Source organism: Oryza brachyantha, chromosome 2 (assembly GCF_000231095.2).
Source record: "Oryza brachyantha chromosome 2, ObraRS2, whole genome shotgun sequence".
NCBI classification, from domain to species: Eukaryota; Viridiplantae; Streptophyta; class Magnoliopsida; order Poales; family Poaceae; genus Oryza; species Oryza brachyantha.
In genome coordinates this window covers 4,935,105-4,947,598 of record NC_023164.2, presented here as the reverse complement: position 1 = coordinate 4,947,598, position 12,494 = coordinate 4,935,105, and the positions used below count along the sequence as shown (strand labels likewise).

General features: G+C 39.0%; 2 protein-coding genes across 2 annotated transcripts; one reads left to right on the top strand and one right to left on the bottom strand.

Moving 5' to 3' along the window:
• Positions 1 to 3,109: 3,109 nt before the first annotated feature.
• LOC102704591 (serine/threonine-protein phosphatase PP2A-3 catalytic subunit) lies at positions 3,110 to 7,204 on the top strand. The gene is made up of 6 exons (XM_040520381.1): positions 3,110 to 3,546; positions 4,270 to 4,384; positions 4,669 to 4,777; positions 4,863 to 4,940; positions 5,681 to 5,872; positions 6,534 to 7,204. The coding sequence occupies exons 1-6, from the start codon at positions 3,294 to 3,296 to the stop codon at positions 6,705 to 6,707; spliced, it is 921 nt and encodes a 306-aa protein (XP_040376315.1). The 5' UTR covers positions 3,110 to 3,293; the 3' UTR covers positions 6,708 to 7,204.
• A 260-nt stretch (positions 7,205 to 7,464) lies between these two features.
• On the bottom strand, positions 7,465 to 11,894 carry LOC102719269 (protein CLP1 homolog). Its single transcript, XM_006647011.3, has 10 exons — positions 11,576 to 11,894; positions 11,390 to 11,458; positions 11,169 to 11,270; positions 10,564 to 10,805; positions 10,326 to 10,464; positions 10,163 to 10,219; positions 9,561 to 9,695; positions 9,035 to 9,267; positions 7,827 to 7,871; positions 7,465 to 7,746 (listed from the first exon to the last, which is right to left on the bottom strand). The coding sequence occupies exons 1-10, from the start codon at positions 11,762 to 11,764 to the stop codon at positions 7,659 to 7,661; spliced, it is 1,299 nt and encodes a 432-aa protein (XP_006647074.3). The 5' UTR covers positions 11,765 to 11,894; the 3' UTR covers positions 7,465 to 7,658.
• Positions 11,895 to 12,494: the final 600 nt, after the last annotated feature.

Below are 12,494 nucleotides of genomic sequence, written 5' to 3'. Positions count from 1 at the left end.
GAGCATGGATGCCGGCCACTCTAAATAGCTACTACAACCTTTGATTTTTATGTTTTAATTTTTAGACATATTTAAATATTTGTACATATAAATTATGATTATTTATTACTGGTAGAACGTATCATAACAATAAATAATAATTATATAAAGTTATCTATATATCAGTAACGATTCTATCAGATTTTTGTCCGTCGCCTATGGTCCGCTTGTGCGCCAGGCCATCGGCCCACTTCTGTGCGCGTAGCACTCGCGGCCCACTAGTGCCGCAAAATATGCAGCAGCAAAAAGCGCCGTTGCCGGGGATGGAACCCAGGTCACCCCGGTGACAGGCGGGAATGCTCGCCACTGTACTACAATGACTCCATTATTGTTCCTTACCTATGTGAACATTCTTAAAAGCTTGTAATTAAAATAATTAATAATTATTTAAATTTTTAAATAATATGAATGGTTAAAGACAATTGTGTTAAATAAAAAATACTGTAACAAATAATGATCCAAGCTGACGTGTTTAGATTTTAATTGTATTTTTTCACTGTGTATTTAGTTTATCGAGCCGTAACTTCATGTCCGCGTTCACGCTTGATGTCGTATTTTTTTCACAACCATTTTTTTAGGCGACACGCGTTGTCAGTGTGGTTTCGTTTGTTTGCATGCTTTCATACCAGATTCCTTCTGCCGTTTTCTTTTCGTGATCCAATTTTCGGGTCATGATTGCACGAGATTTCTCTATATATTACCTAATTGCACGAGGTTTCTCTATATATTACCTAATTGCACGAGGTTTCTCTATATATTACCTAATTGCACGAGGTTTCTCTATATATTACCTAAGTCGAATAGGAGGGACAAACATATTTAACTTGGGCTGGCCAGGTGGACCTTTCTTTTGCCCAATAGAAGAGGAGAGTTGAAGTATACATAAATTCTCTCGATATTGTTCATGTATTTTATGTACTTTGCTGAATCTAAATTCAAAATTTATGAATTTATATATTTTCATCACAACATATCTGATCAACGTATTTAGAAGCCCATTTATTATCAATGCTTAGAGTCTTCAACCAATCAAATAAAAACACCTTCCCAAATTAAAAAAATAAATAGTGTTCACTTTTTAAAATTACCATTAAATCAATATTTATAATCGGTACCACTAATATTTTCAACATTCGTTGCACATTTCGGTAGGGATGAAATTTCTAAAAATTTCAGCATTGAATTGAAGTTGACACTAAATAGTTGAATTCATTAATATGAAAATTTTTGTACTATTTCTAAAATAAAATAAAATAATATTGTTAAAGCCCGTTGCAAGGCACATCATTTTGCTAGTTGAATAAAATAAAGGGTTAATTAGATCTATGTCATTATAAATTTGCTAGTTTTGAAATATGCCATTACTATTCGATTAATGGTAAGGATGTCACTGTAATTTCAGAACTATTCGAAATATGCCACTTCATACCCTTTTGGTGTATTTTTTTTAAAAAAGGATCATTTTGCCCCTATGTTTTTCAATGTGCCCTTGGTATGTGCAAAGGACAATTTGGTCCCAAAATAACATATCTGAAATAGTTCTAAAATTATAATGACATTATTACAATTAGTCGAATAGTAATGGTTTAAAAACTGACAAATTTATAACGGCATGAATCTAATTAACCCTAAAATAAATGATCAAACATATGTTTAAAAAACAACTTTGTGAAACATAAAAACAACGAAAAGAGTACTATTATTATAGTTGAATAATTCTAATAGCCACATTTTTCGCTTCTGATTTTACTTATAAGCCAAATTTTAAATTATTAACTTTAAATTTAAAAAATTAAGGTTTTGCATTCTAGATTATTTTTTAGCCTTAACTTTTATATCACTAAGAATACACATATAAAATTTTCATTCACAAAATACTTTTTATTTATAAATATGCTATTTGACCTTTTCCCTAAATAAACTAAACAATTCTTCCCAAGTTATCGAACAAGCAACACTTTTATTTGGAATCATGTTTTTCAAATTTCAATACAGTACACCTGGAACTCAATCCATTCCACCTACCTCTATTCGTATGTTCCTTTTGACTACGAGAAGGTTGATGTCAGTGCTCACCACTGCTCGGTGGCTGTGTGTGCAGCCTTCCGAATGGCTCTAGTCTTCCTCGGTAGGTGAGAATATATTACATCAGACATATTCTTTTGTCATAGAATATAATGATAAGTACGGAGAATTCCGGTAATATTAACTTTTCATAGTCTAAAATGAATACGACAAAGTAGTTAAATAACCTATAAATAGTAGCAGAAAATAATAGCCGTTTAGTATTTAAATAACTATAAACATTAATGATTAGTTTGACCGCTAAAAATTTGCATTGTCCTACGTAACAATATTACTTGCATACATACACACACGCTAACGTGTTTTTCTAACTTCTAAATTTTTTCATTAATGCATAAATCTATTTTCAATTCCAACAATGTTTGGTCAGACACGACAATATTATCACGTAGATTGAAAAAAACAAACGTACGAATAATCTTGCCCTACCTAAGATAACATGTCACCGAAAAATATCCCTAGCAATAAGTTACTACTACCTTAAACCCAGAAAAAAAGTCATTTTCCAGTTTTTAGATACAATGTTTTGACTCTTCGTCTTATTTGAATTTTTTGATTAATATTTTTATTGTTAAATATGAATAGTACTTTATGTGTAACGATTTTTTAAAAGTTTTTTCATAAAATTTTTAAATAAGACGAATGGCCAAAGCATTAGATAAAAAATCAAAAAATAACGTTATTATGGGACGGAGGTAGTAAAACCTTTACATTAAAAAATAACCAAAGAGTTCCAAACAAATACAAGTCCTACTGCAAAACTCCAAAAAAAAAAAAAAAAAACTAGCCATCTACTTTGACCAGCTGACCTGTGCAGCAGCACAGCTCCACATAATTACACCTTGACCCTTCCATTACCACAAAACCCCAAACCAACCCCAGTGTCGTCATGTACTACTCAAGTGTTCGAAGAAGAAAAAAAAATTAAAATTAAAATACAAAAATCTGGCCACGTATAAAATAATTGAGAGGAAAAAGAAATGGAGGCATGAGCGCCACCACCTCCACCTCCACCTCGACCACCACCTCCTCCTCCTCCCCCGATCCCCTCAAACCCTAGCACCGCCCGGCGCGTCGGCCTCGGCCACGGCTGCGCCCCCTCCTCTCCGGCGGCGAGCGCGAGCGGCGGGGCGGGGCGGGCCACTGTGAGGTGCGGGGGCCGGGGGGAGATGCCGTCGCACGGGGATCTGGACCGGCAGATCGCGCAGCTGCGGGAGTGCAAGCACCTGGCGGAGGGGGAGGTGAAGGCGCTGTGCGAGCAGGCGAAGGCCATCCTCATGGAGGAGTGGAACGTGCAGCCCGTGCGGTGCCCCGTCACCGTCTGCGGCGACATCCACGGCCAGTTCTACGACCTCATCGAGCTCTTCCGCATCGGCGGCGAGGCGCCCGACACCAACTACCTCTTCATGGGCGACTACGTCGGTGAGGACCCCCCCCCCCCCCCCCCGGGTCTTTCTTTCTCCCGCGTTGGCCCTTCCTCTTCTCCTCGCGCGCTCGATTCCTGCGTGGGGGGATTCTGTAGATCCTGAGATGAAATTGAGCTGGCTGGTGGTTGTAGCGTGGCAAGAATCTTGGGATGATAATTGCGCTGGGACTTGCAGTTCTGTGTATCCATGTAGACTTTTGTAGTTCTTTGTTTCTTTTTGTTCTTGTCGTGCGATATGCTGATGCTAATGGCGTGTGGTGGTTATGTGTCGGGTTTGGCCGCCTCTTGCGAGAATCCTACTTGAATCCTTGCTTTTTGGGTAGCATATTTAGTTGGCTTCATAAGATTTTGTGGCTATCACGAAGAATTCTCATTAACTGATATCGGGATATGACAATTACGCGAGAAATGGAAGCGTGCTTCAGTAGCAGGACTCTCTGATTTGTGGATCCTTGCTTTGCGTGATAAGTGCTTATCCATGTTTTTAGTAAGTGGGACTCTATGAGATGCTGATTTCCCTTGAAGTATATGCGCTGAAATCTTATGTTATGTCGTTTCATGGATGTATAAAGGTAATCCGATCGTTTTTGTACCTAGCAGAAGGATGATTCTTTTTACGCCTGTGTTTGTTTGTCTATAGTTTTGTTCGCATCTCTTGTTCTCTATTTGGTTCGGCTTTCCTAATGTGGGTAAAGTTTATCGTATGGCTGTTATTGCAGACCGTGGCTACTACTCAGTGGAGACAGTTTCGCTTTTGGTGGCTTTGAAAGTCCGCTACAGAGATCGAATTACAATATTGAGAGGAAATCATGAGAGCAGACAAATCACTCAAGTGTGAGTTCATGTCCTAGATTTTGATTCTTTTTATCACATATTTGATATTTTCTTCATTTTTAATTACTTATACTATTGTAAGTTGTAACAACAAAAAAGTGTTAAACATTCAAGATGATATCTTTTATAGCCTGCTTGATCCTCAATTAACAACCAAAAGTGTCTATTTCACATCAGTATTCTAGGATGTTATTTTTACATGGCATCCATAGATAGTTCTTCAATGGGTTATCCCCCTGTGCATTACCACAACTTAATTTATGACAATTACTAATTTGCTACAGGTATGGCTTCTATGATGAATGCTTGAGAAAGTATGGAAATGCAAATGTATGGAAGTACTTTACGGATTTGTTTGATTATTTGCCTCTCACAGCTCTTATAGAAAACCAGGTTTGTTACATGACTAATTGTGGCTGAACTGATATAAGCTTATGACTTATCCAATATGCCTGACATGTACTCGCCCATTTTACAGGTGTTCTGCCTTCATGGTGGTCTCTCTCCATCGTTGGATACTTTAGATAACATCCGTGCTCTTGATCGTATACAAGAGGTATGAAGCAGTGTTAGCACTTTCTTGGTGAACCAGTGTTTGTTAGTCGTCTTGTGTGCCAGCAATGTGGTGATAACAACAGAAATTTTTGTGGCTATATGGGCTATTAATGAAGTAATAAAATAATAAGTTAATCAGCTTTCAAATGAGCCCTTATGTTTTGTTTTGTTTTATTAGGAGGATCAGAGCATTGCTATAAAATTAGCCAATTAGGTCATTACTATTTGTGTTACAGCCCACACTTATCCATATGTTATCCAAAAAGGGTCTTGATGGGGGTGGGTGTAGGACACACCATCACCATGAGTCGCTGACTCCTCTTTTTGAGGAGTATAATTAAGAGTGTCTACATTGTGGATATACCATTTAGCTATGTCAGTTTTGACAGAAATATTTTTAATATGATGGTTCTGCTCGCTGTTGCAAATTTGCAAGTGTATGAAGATGGATTTCGTTTTCTAGGTAGAGCACTGCTGTTCAACTTTAGTTATATAAAATTTGTGATGTGGGTCATGCTGTGGATAATTTTATTTTTATATGATTGAACAATCACCTGTTGTTCCTTAAATTTCTTTCGTGGTTAGATGATTATCTAGGAGGTTGTGAAGGTTACCAGTGATATTTGTTAGCTCTGGGCCTCTTGGCATCATAACCTGTGATTCATTTACAGAAGATGTTGCACTTTATTTCTCAAATGTTTATGGTCATCTAACATTACAAATTTCACTAAACACTTGCAGGTTCCTCATGAAGGACCCATGTGTGATCTTTTGTGGTCTGATCCAGATGACAGATGTGGGTGGGGAATTTCACCGAGAGGAGCAGGTTATACATTTGGGCAAGATATCGCTCAACAGTTTAACCATACAAATGGTCTATCTCTCATCTCAAGAGCACATCAACTTGTAATGGAAGGATTTAATTGGTGCCAGGTAGGTGTTCATAATGCAATATTACCTTTTATAATTAAGTTCTTCTCATGTTAATTAAACAGCTGTAAACATTCCCTAAAAGTGTCTTCTGCAAAATCTTAAAATAGCCATCCTTTTGGAAATTGCTGGAATAGCAATGACAATATTGCAAGTACATTTGTCAACTGTATTTTTAGGTGCATGTAATCTGGGGGAATATCAGGCTATTTAGTTATAAAAGCTACATAATTTTAAGAACTCAGACAATTTCATGCATGTGAATTTTCGGAGCTAACCCCAAACTGCTAAGGCATATCTAATCATAGAATTAGAACCTGAATGCAACTTTCTTGTTTGATGAGTGTTGATGTTCCTTTGTTATCGTGTCATGAGTGGGTCAGTTGAATTGGTGCAGATAATATGCATACTGGTATAGATCACACACCACATATATCCATGTCATAAGGAAAATAGGCAGGTTCACTGAAGAGGTTTGGAGCATTTTATAGTAATTAGACTCAGTGTCGTTATATGCGTAATGTGTTAGCCTAGAAGACATGGCTGTATTCATGACTGTACTTTTTTGTATGCCTTGCATCGTGCAAGGGACCAATCATATTCTATAATTTGCTTGCCTTGGATGCAATATTCAGATATACTGTCTTGTGATTGTGTCATCCAGGATAAGAATGTTGTCACGGTCTTCAGTGCACCAAACTACTGTTACCGCTGTGGTAACATGGCTGCAATTCTTGAGATTGGAGAAAACATGGATCAAAACTTCCTCCAATTCGATCCAGCTCCTCGACAAATTGAACCAGACACAACGCGGAAGACCCCCGACTACTTTTTGTAATTTGTGGTGTTGACCATTTTAACTCACCTGTGTTGATGCTCCTCTCTGCAGTGTCGGTGTCTGTAGATCTTCTGTCCCTTAGATACGGGTTCCGCGAGCCCGGGCTGTATGTCTCTCGATTCTTTTGTTTGGAGATTTTGCTGCTGCTTCTCAACCATTATACAAAGACTTTTGAAAGTTACATGCACTGGATTTTTTCTCCTGATGTACTTCCATTTTGTATTATTGGTAGACAGTGAAAAGGGAAGCTGCATTAGGATCGCCCCTATTAATATTTTTTTCGGTCTTCACAGGATGCATATGCCTGATGTGCTCACAGCATGACCGAATAAATTATCTCCAGATGGGAAGATAGTTCTCGTCGTCGTGCTTTCAGCAATGGCTCCTATCTGATTTGCCTTGTGTGTAATTTGGGTTAGTGTTGTAATGAGTTCTGTGTTTAATATTCATAGTTGGCAATGATCTTTTTAGCTGGCTGCTCAACTAATTTTAATTTTTAAAGTTCATGGATGTGGTTGAGATCTATTGCCTTTTCAGATGTTGGCTTTTCTTTTGAAGGACCTTTACAGATGTTGCTAATCCTCATATTGTTACTTTTCGTAACTATATATGTAACATGCTAACCTGTCATTCATGCGTTGTCATTAAAGGCAACCATGTAAACACAGTTCATCATGAAACTCCATAAGGGAATGATTATCATCATAACAGAATACTCGAATTGGTAACAGCATGACACAGGCCAACACCATTGGAGCACCATCACAATGATTCATTCACAGCCAGACTGTTTAGCAGCTTATCAAACGAGTGAAGTTTGCTGTTACATGTTTTCAGTTAGCTGTGCATTGAGTTTAGTACGAACTTACAACGTAAATACGACCACAGCTACACCCATCTGGGCATCTGGGTAACTGACCACCTAGCTACCATTGTTCTGCATCTAGCTAATCAAGCCTCGTACCAAGTTAACGAGCTCGCGATTAACAACTTGCTTGGCAGGTCCCCTGGGCACGGTGCAATGTACGTGAGCTTCTTCCTGAAATGGAAGAAATTAGCTTGGGCGAAAGACAGATCCATGAACAGGCAAACGTTTTGTTCTACTGGTTCTTTGTGTACCTTTGGATGTCAACATCTGTCACATGGATGAATCCGGCAACATTGCTGCACAATCGTTAAGGGGTATAAGTGAACGTACAGTCGGTTTGTAACAAGAAAAAGAACGCTACAAACTTTGCAGTTTTTGCCTAGTGGTAACTAAAGACTAGAGGTGTGGCTAAAGTAGTAAACCAACAGTTATGTTTACACAGACAAATAAGGAAATGCAGCTAAGTTTATCGTGCCAAGAACTAAAATCATTTCAGCAAGTGTTTGGTTGGCTGATGTAACAGTGGCCAGCCACACCAATCCATACCATGTGCATGTCAAAAAAAGAAGAGGAACAGTATACCTAGTATATATGATATTTTGTGATGCATGACTACACAAACCAGTGCAGATTGGGCCAGTCTCAATGCTCAGTTTCACTACACAGTTTTCAAAACAGCTAACTCGATAAAACGATGCATGAAACAGCTACTCACAGTACAACGTTTTATTGTACCATTTCCAAAGCTAAATAAAACATTTAATTACTGTTGAAAGTTTGATTGCATAAAACGGCTCAAGCCGCTCAATGCAAGTTTCACTACGTTACCGAAGACTTGGTAATAGTGTCCAAAGGTTTCATAGCCATAAAACTAATTCACTCTCTATCCTCATAGTTTCATACAAATATTTCCTTTTGTGCTGATGTGTCATCTAACTAATGTGTATGATACCTCTATGAAACCTTCATTGAGACTGGCCTTATAGTTACACTGGTTAAATTACTGCTGCAGATGTCAAATATATACTGAATTGAATTTATATGATATAATGCATCAGAAAATCACAGCTCATAAGGTACGGAAGATGTTATAAACTTATATAGTATTGAAAGCTGTTCCATGTGTATCTATTTTTCAGGTTTAGGTGGGCAATAGCTGCAACGTGCATACTAGCTAGGGACACAACCACAAAGATGCTCACAGAATTTGTTTAGGGCATACAGATACTAGATTGTTCTGAAGAAAGCAAAATAATGTCAAGCATGTAAAACATGCAAGAAACTCACCCAGCTAAAAGACAAGACAAAAATCTGTACACCTACTCTGTATTTTTCTTTCATATGCCTGATGTACCAATTATATGCACAAATAATGTATCAAGTTGTATTGACTATAAGTTATAAGAAAGTAGTAAGATGTAAAAATATAGGCAGTAATTTGGACAGTTGGTAACAACACCTGGAAATTATTTCGTCAGGTTCCTTGGCGTATGAAACAGCAAGAACTGTGTGGACCATATCCGTGCTGATGTTAACAGCAATAAGCCGAGTAGGGTCTGCCACAGGTTCTGCACCAATTGGTAATGCTGACTTAGGAGCTTGATGACTACCAATCTTGTACACAGAGACATCACTGAAGTTAACCACATTTGAGTGTGGTGCTAGATCATTCGCAATGCCATAAAAGTATTCCTGCAAAGAGAGTATTATAATTTAGTATTAGGAAACCAGAGCAGAATAGAAGGATGACATTAACTGAACAAATGCTACTCTATGATTGCAAATTAACATTATAAAAAATTAAGAAAAAGAGTGGATTGCGTTCTACAGATGCATGTGTATTTAAACCTCCTCCAATTGCAAGATAGTGCTAACAATATGAAAAAAGTGACCAAACATCAACTTACTTTAATTCGATATATCTACTTTTGAAGGCCAAATTTAGTAATACCCACAATCCTGCACTCTATAATCAGAAAAAATACCTTGATTCGGAAGCTTCTAGTCTTTTGACGGTACTTTGGATTTCTCGGAACAACACCTTCTGATTTATGAAGTTTTACAACATCAATGCCAGGCTTATTTTTTGTTGCATCTTTTAATATCTTCCAGAGTTTCTCCTGCATTAGAAAAATCAAACAAATGAACCAATCTTCAACCATTTCATTTCATGCTTATTCATGATACCACTTGTAAAGATAAACCTACCAATAATCAAATGTCCTGCATTAACATTGCCCTCTGACAGCATAAGAAGAATACAAGCTAATAATGGCACTACATGAGAAAATGCCTGGACAGGAACACAATACATGACAGAAAGCTTGGTTGTCCCCAGACAATTGACAGTTCTATACTGAGGGATAGAAACAGCAGGCAACATCAACATCAACATCAAACTGAATATATATTCTAGTATAAGCTTGCCAGCACAGATAGCAATAATCAGGGATTGCTAAATGAATAGGGAGCTCTATACAGCCCTATAGCGCAAGCACATCCCTCCTGAAACAGCACTATGAAGTACAATGGCGACATTCCGCTTAAACAGAGTGCTACAACTATGAAGAAAACAAAAGGCACTTGCCTGTCCCAATACCAATATTACATTGGCCTTGAAAATCTCAATTGAATTGTGGAGTAACTGCACAACACAAATGGTGAATTAACTCATGATAGAATATAAATACTAGCCATCAACAGTCAACACACATAACCAAAATCAAAATTGTTAGTGAACAAAAAGTTACCTCTAAGCCAAGGTTTTCAACCCACCCCATAGTATTGATAATCATTCCTGCTGCCCTAGATTCAGAATTGCCAGAGAATTGTTTATCCAATGTCTGAGCTAGCTCCTTCATAAGAGCTCTGTAAACATCTGGACTAACACTGTAGCAACAAAAAGACAGTTGAGGTGCCAAAACTGTTGAGTAGAAGAATAGAAGTCTTTATACACATGGAAAAAACAGTGAGTGGGAACTGCCATACCTTGGGCTTGGATGACCGTAAAAGTATGCAAGCGGCATCTCCAAGGGAATTCCATCAACTATATCTATAGGCTTCTCTATTGGTGTTGCCGAAATACACCCTGGTATGGTTATCGATCCTTGGCCAATATCTAAATCCACATATGTAGGTTTCCACCCCTGTTTGGCAGCCCAGCTAAGGAGCATTTTGCACAGTGTACTTTTTCCAGAATCACTTGGCCCCACAATGATCACTCTGGGTCCCTACACCGGGAAGAGAAGCAAAACTAAGCAATGCAGTCCAAAATTCTCTGGACCAATATAACCTTTTTTTGCACAATGTTTCAAGGTTTTCAACACCAATATTCAATCTTTGACCGACTGACCATAGGCTACTCACCAACTTGTTATTGCTCTAGCACATTGGTTGTTGAACATAACTACAGATTACAGACAATTATCTTATTTCTAGGAACCTAAAACAACTGTAAGCATGTGAAGGGGCATAGACGCCGATGAAAAACAACCAAAGTATGCACCTTCTACTGTCCTACATAATTCTTGACGAATGAACCGCGCATAACCTGCATGACGAGCTGGAAAATGGAATGAGACAAGATCACCAACCTGCGAGGCCTCCAATGGGGCACCCTGAGCCGCGGCAGCCCTCGCTCTCGCCCTTCTCGCGTCGAGGATTGCGTGCGTGTTCACATAAATCACCATCGGTGTCTACAAGCCACAGCAACAGAGCAAATGTAATTCTCTCGCCACCACACCGCATCACATTGAGTAGCCTCAAAACCCCCAAAATTCACAACGAGAGGAGGGGAAGGGGGAAAAAAAATCACCTCGTCGGACGAGTACTCGCTCTCGCTGGCCCCGTCCAGCTCCACCGTCGCGCCGTGCCACGTGAAAATCTAGCCGAAACACACGGAGAGAAGGGGACATGCAATCAGTTGAGCCGGGGCGAATGGCGGTCAGGGTTTCTCTTCTCCGCGGGAGAGGGGGAAGTGGGGGAAAGGGGGCGCGCTTACGGCGATCTTGGAGCGGGGAGGGACGGGGACCCATCCCTCGGGGGGGAGCTCGGTGCCGAAGACCTCGGCCGTGCCGGCGACGAGGCGCACGCGGACCGGCGCGTCGGGGGGCACCTCCACGCGCAGCTCGCTCTGCGGCGCCAGCTTGTACTGCCGCGGCGGCTGCGCGGCCCCGCCCGCGGCGGCCATGGGGATGTGTGGGCTGGGGGGCGAGCTGTCCTCTGGGAGGCGGCGCCGCCGGCTACCGGAGAGCGAGGTGGCGACGGCCGGCGTGGCGTGAGGAAGCCGAAGCGAGGTTCGGGAGGAGGAAAATGGAAAAGGATTTGTTGTTTGGATGGATGGTTTGGCATTTTTGGCCCATGTAGCAATTGGGCTTTGGGCTCGCATGGCGCTATCAATCAAGCTCCTATTTCTTTTTTAATATTTTTTTATTTTTTTAAAAATAATAATCTATACTCCTATAAAAAGAGCAGTGGTCCTCACTGTAGTTCTATAATTTAGCCCTTAAATTTTTTGATATTAAAAACCAATTAAATATATATTGATATCTACATATAAAATCAAATTAAGGTGATTATTTCATATAAGAAAATTTGGTAACACATTATAAAATCCGTAGCACATATTTAAATAGTTAAATTTTCTTAAATTTTGTGCACGTACATGTAACACGCATTACTCGCTCCAATTTTTTTACTCGATACCATTGATTTTTAATTCATGTTCAATCATTCTTATTTAAAAATACATAATTACTATAATTATATTATAGTGATTTAATTTATTACTAAATTATAACTTATAATTTTATATATTTATAAAAAATATTAAATAGAATAAACAGTTAAACGTAGATAAAAAGTGAACGGACGTCAATTTGAGCAAGAGACATGATTGGTGCCGGTATATCATTGGTGCC

Coding starts and splice junctions, on each gene's coding strand:
- LOC102719269 (XM_006647011.3), bottom strand. CDS start 11,764: ATGGCCGCCGCGGGCGGGGCCGCGCAGCCGCCGCGGCAGTACAAGCTG. Junction 9,696..10,162: donor TAATATTGGTATTGGGACAG/GCAAGTGCCTTT, acceptor TTTCTAATGCAG/GAGAAACTCTGGAAGATATT. Junction 7,747..7,826: donor ACAGATGTTGACATCCAAAG/GTACACAAAGAA, acceptor CTTCCATTTCAG/GAAGAAGCTCACGTACATTG.
- LOC102704591 (XM_040520381.1), top strand. CDS start 3,294: ATGCCGTCGCACGGGGATCTGGACCGGCAGATCGCGCAGCTGCGGGAG. Junction 3,547..4,269: donor CTTCATGGGCGACTACGTCG/GTGAGGACCCCC, acceptor CTGTTATTGCAG/ACCGTGGCTACTACTCAGTG. Junction 4,941..5,680: donor CTCTTGATCGTATACAAGAG/GTATGAAGCAGT, acceptor AAACACTTGCAG/GTTCCTCATGAAGGACCCAT.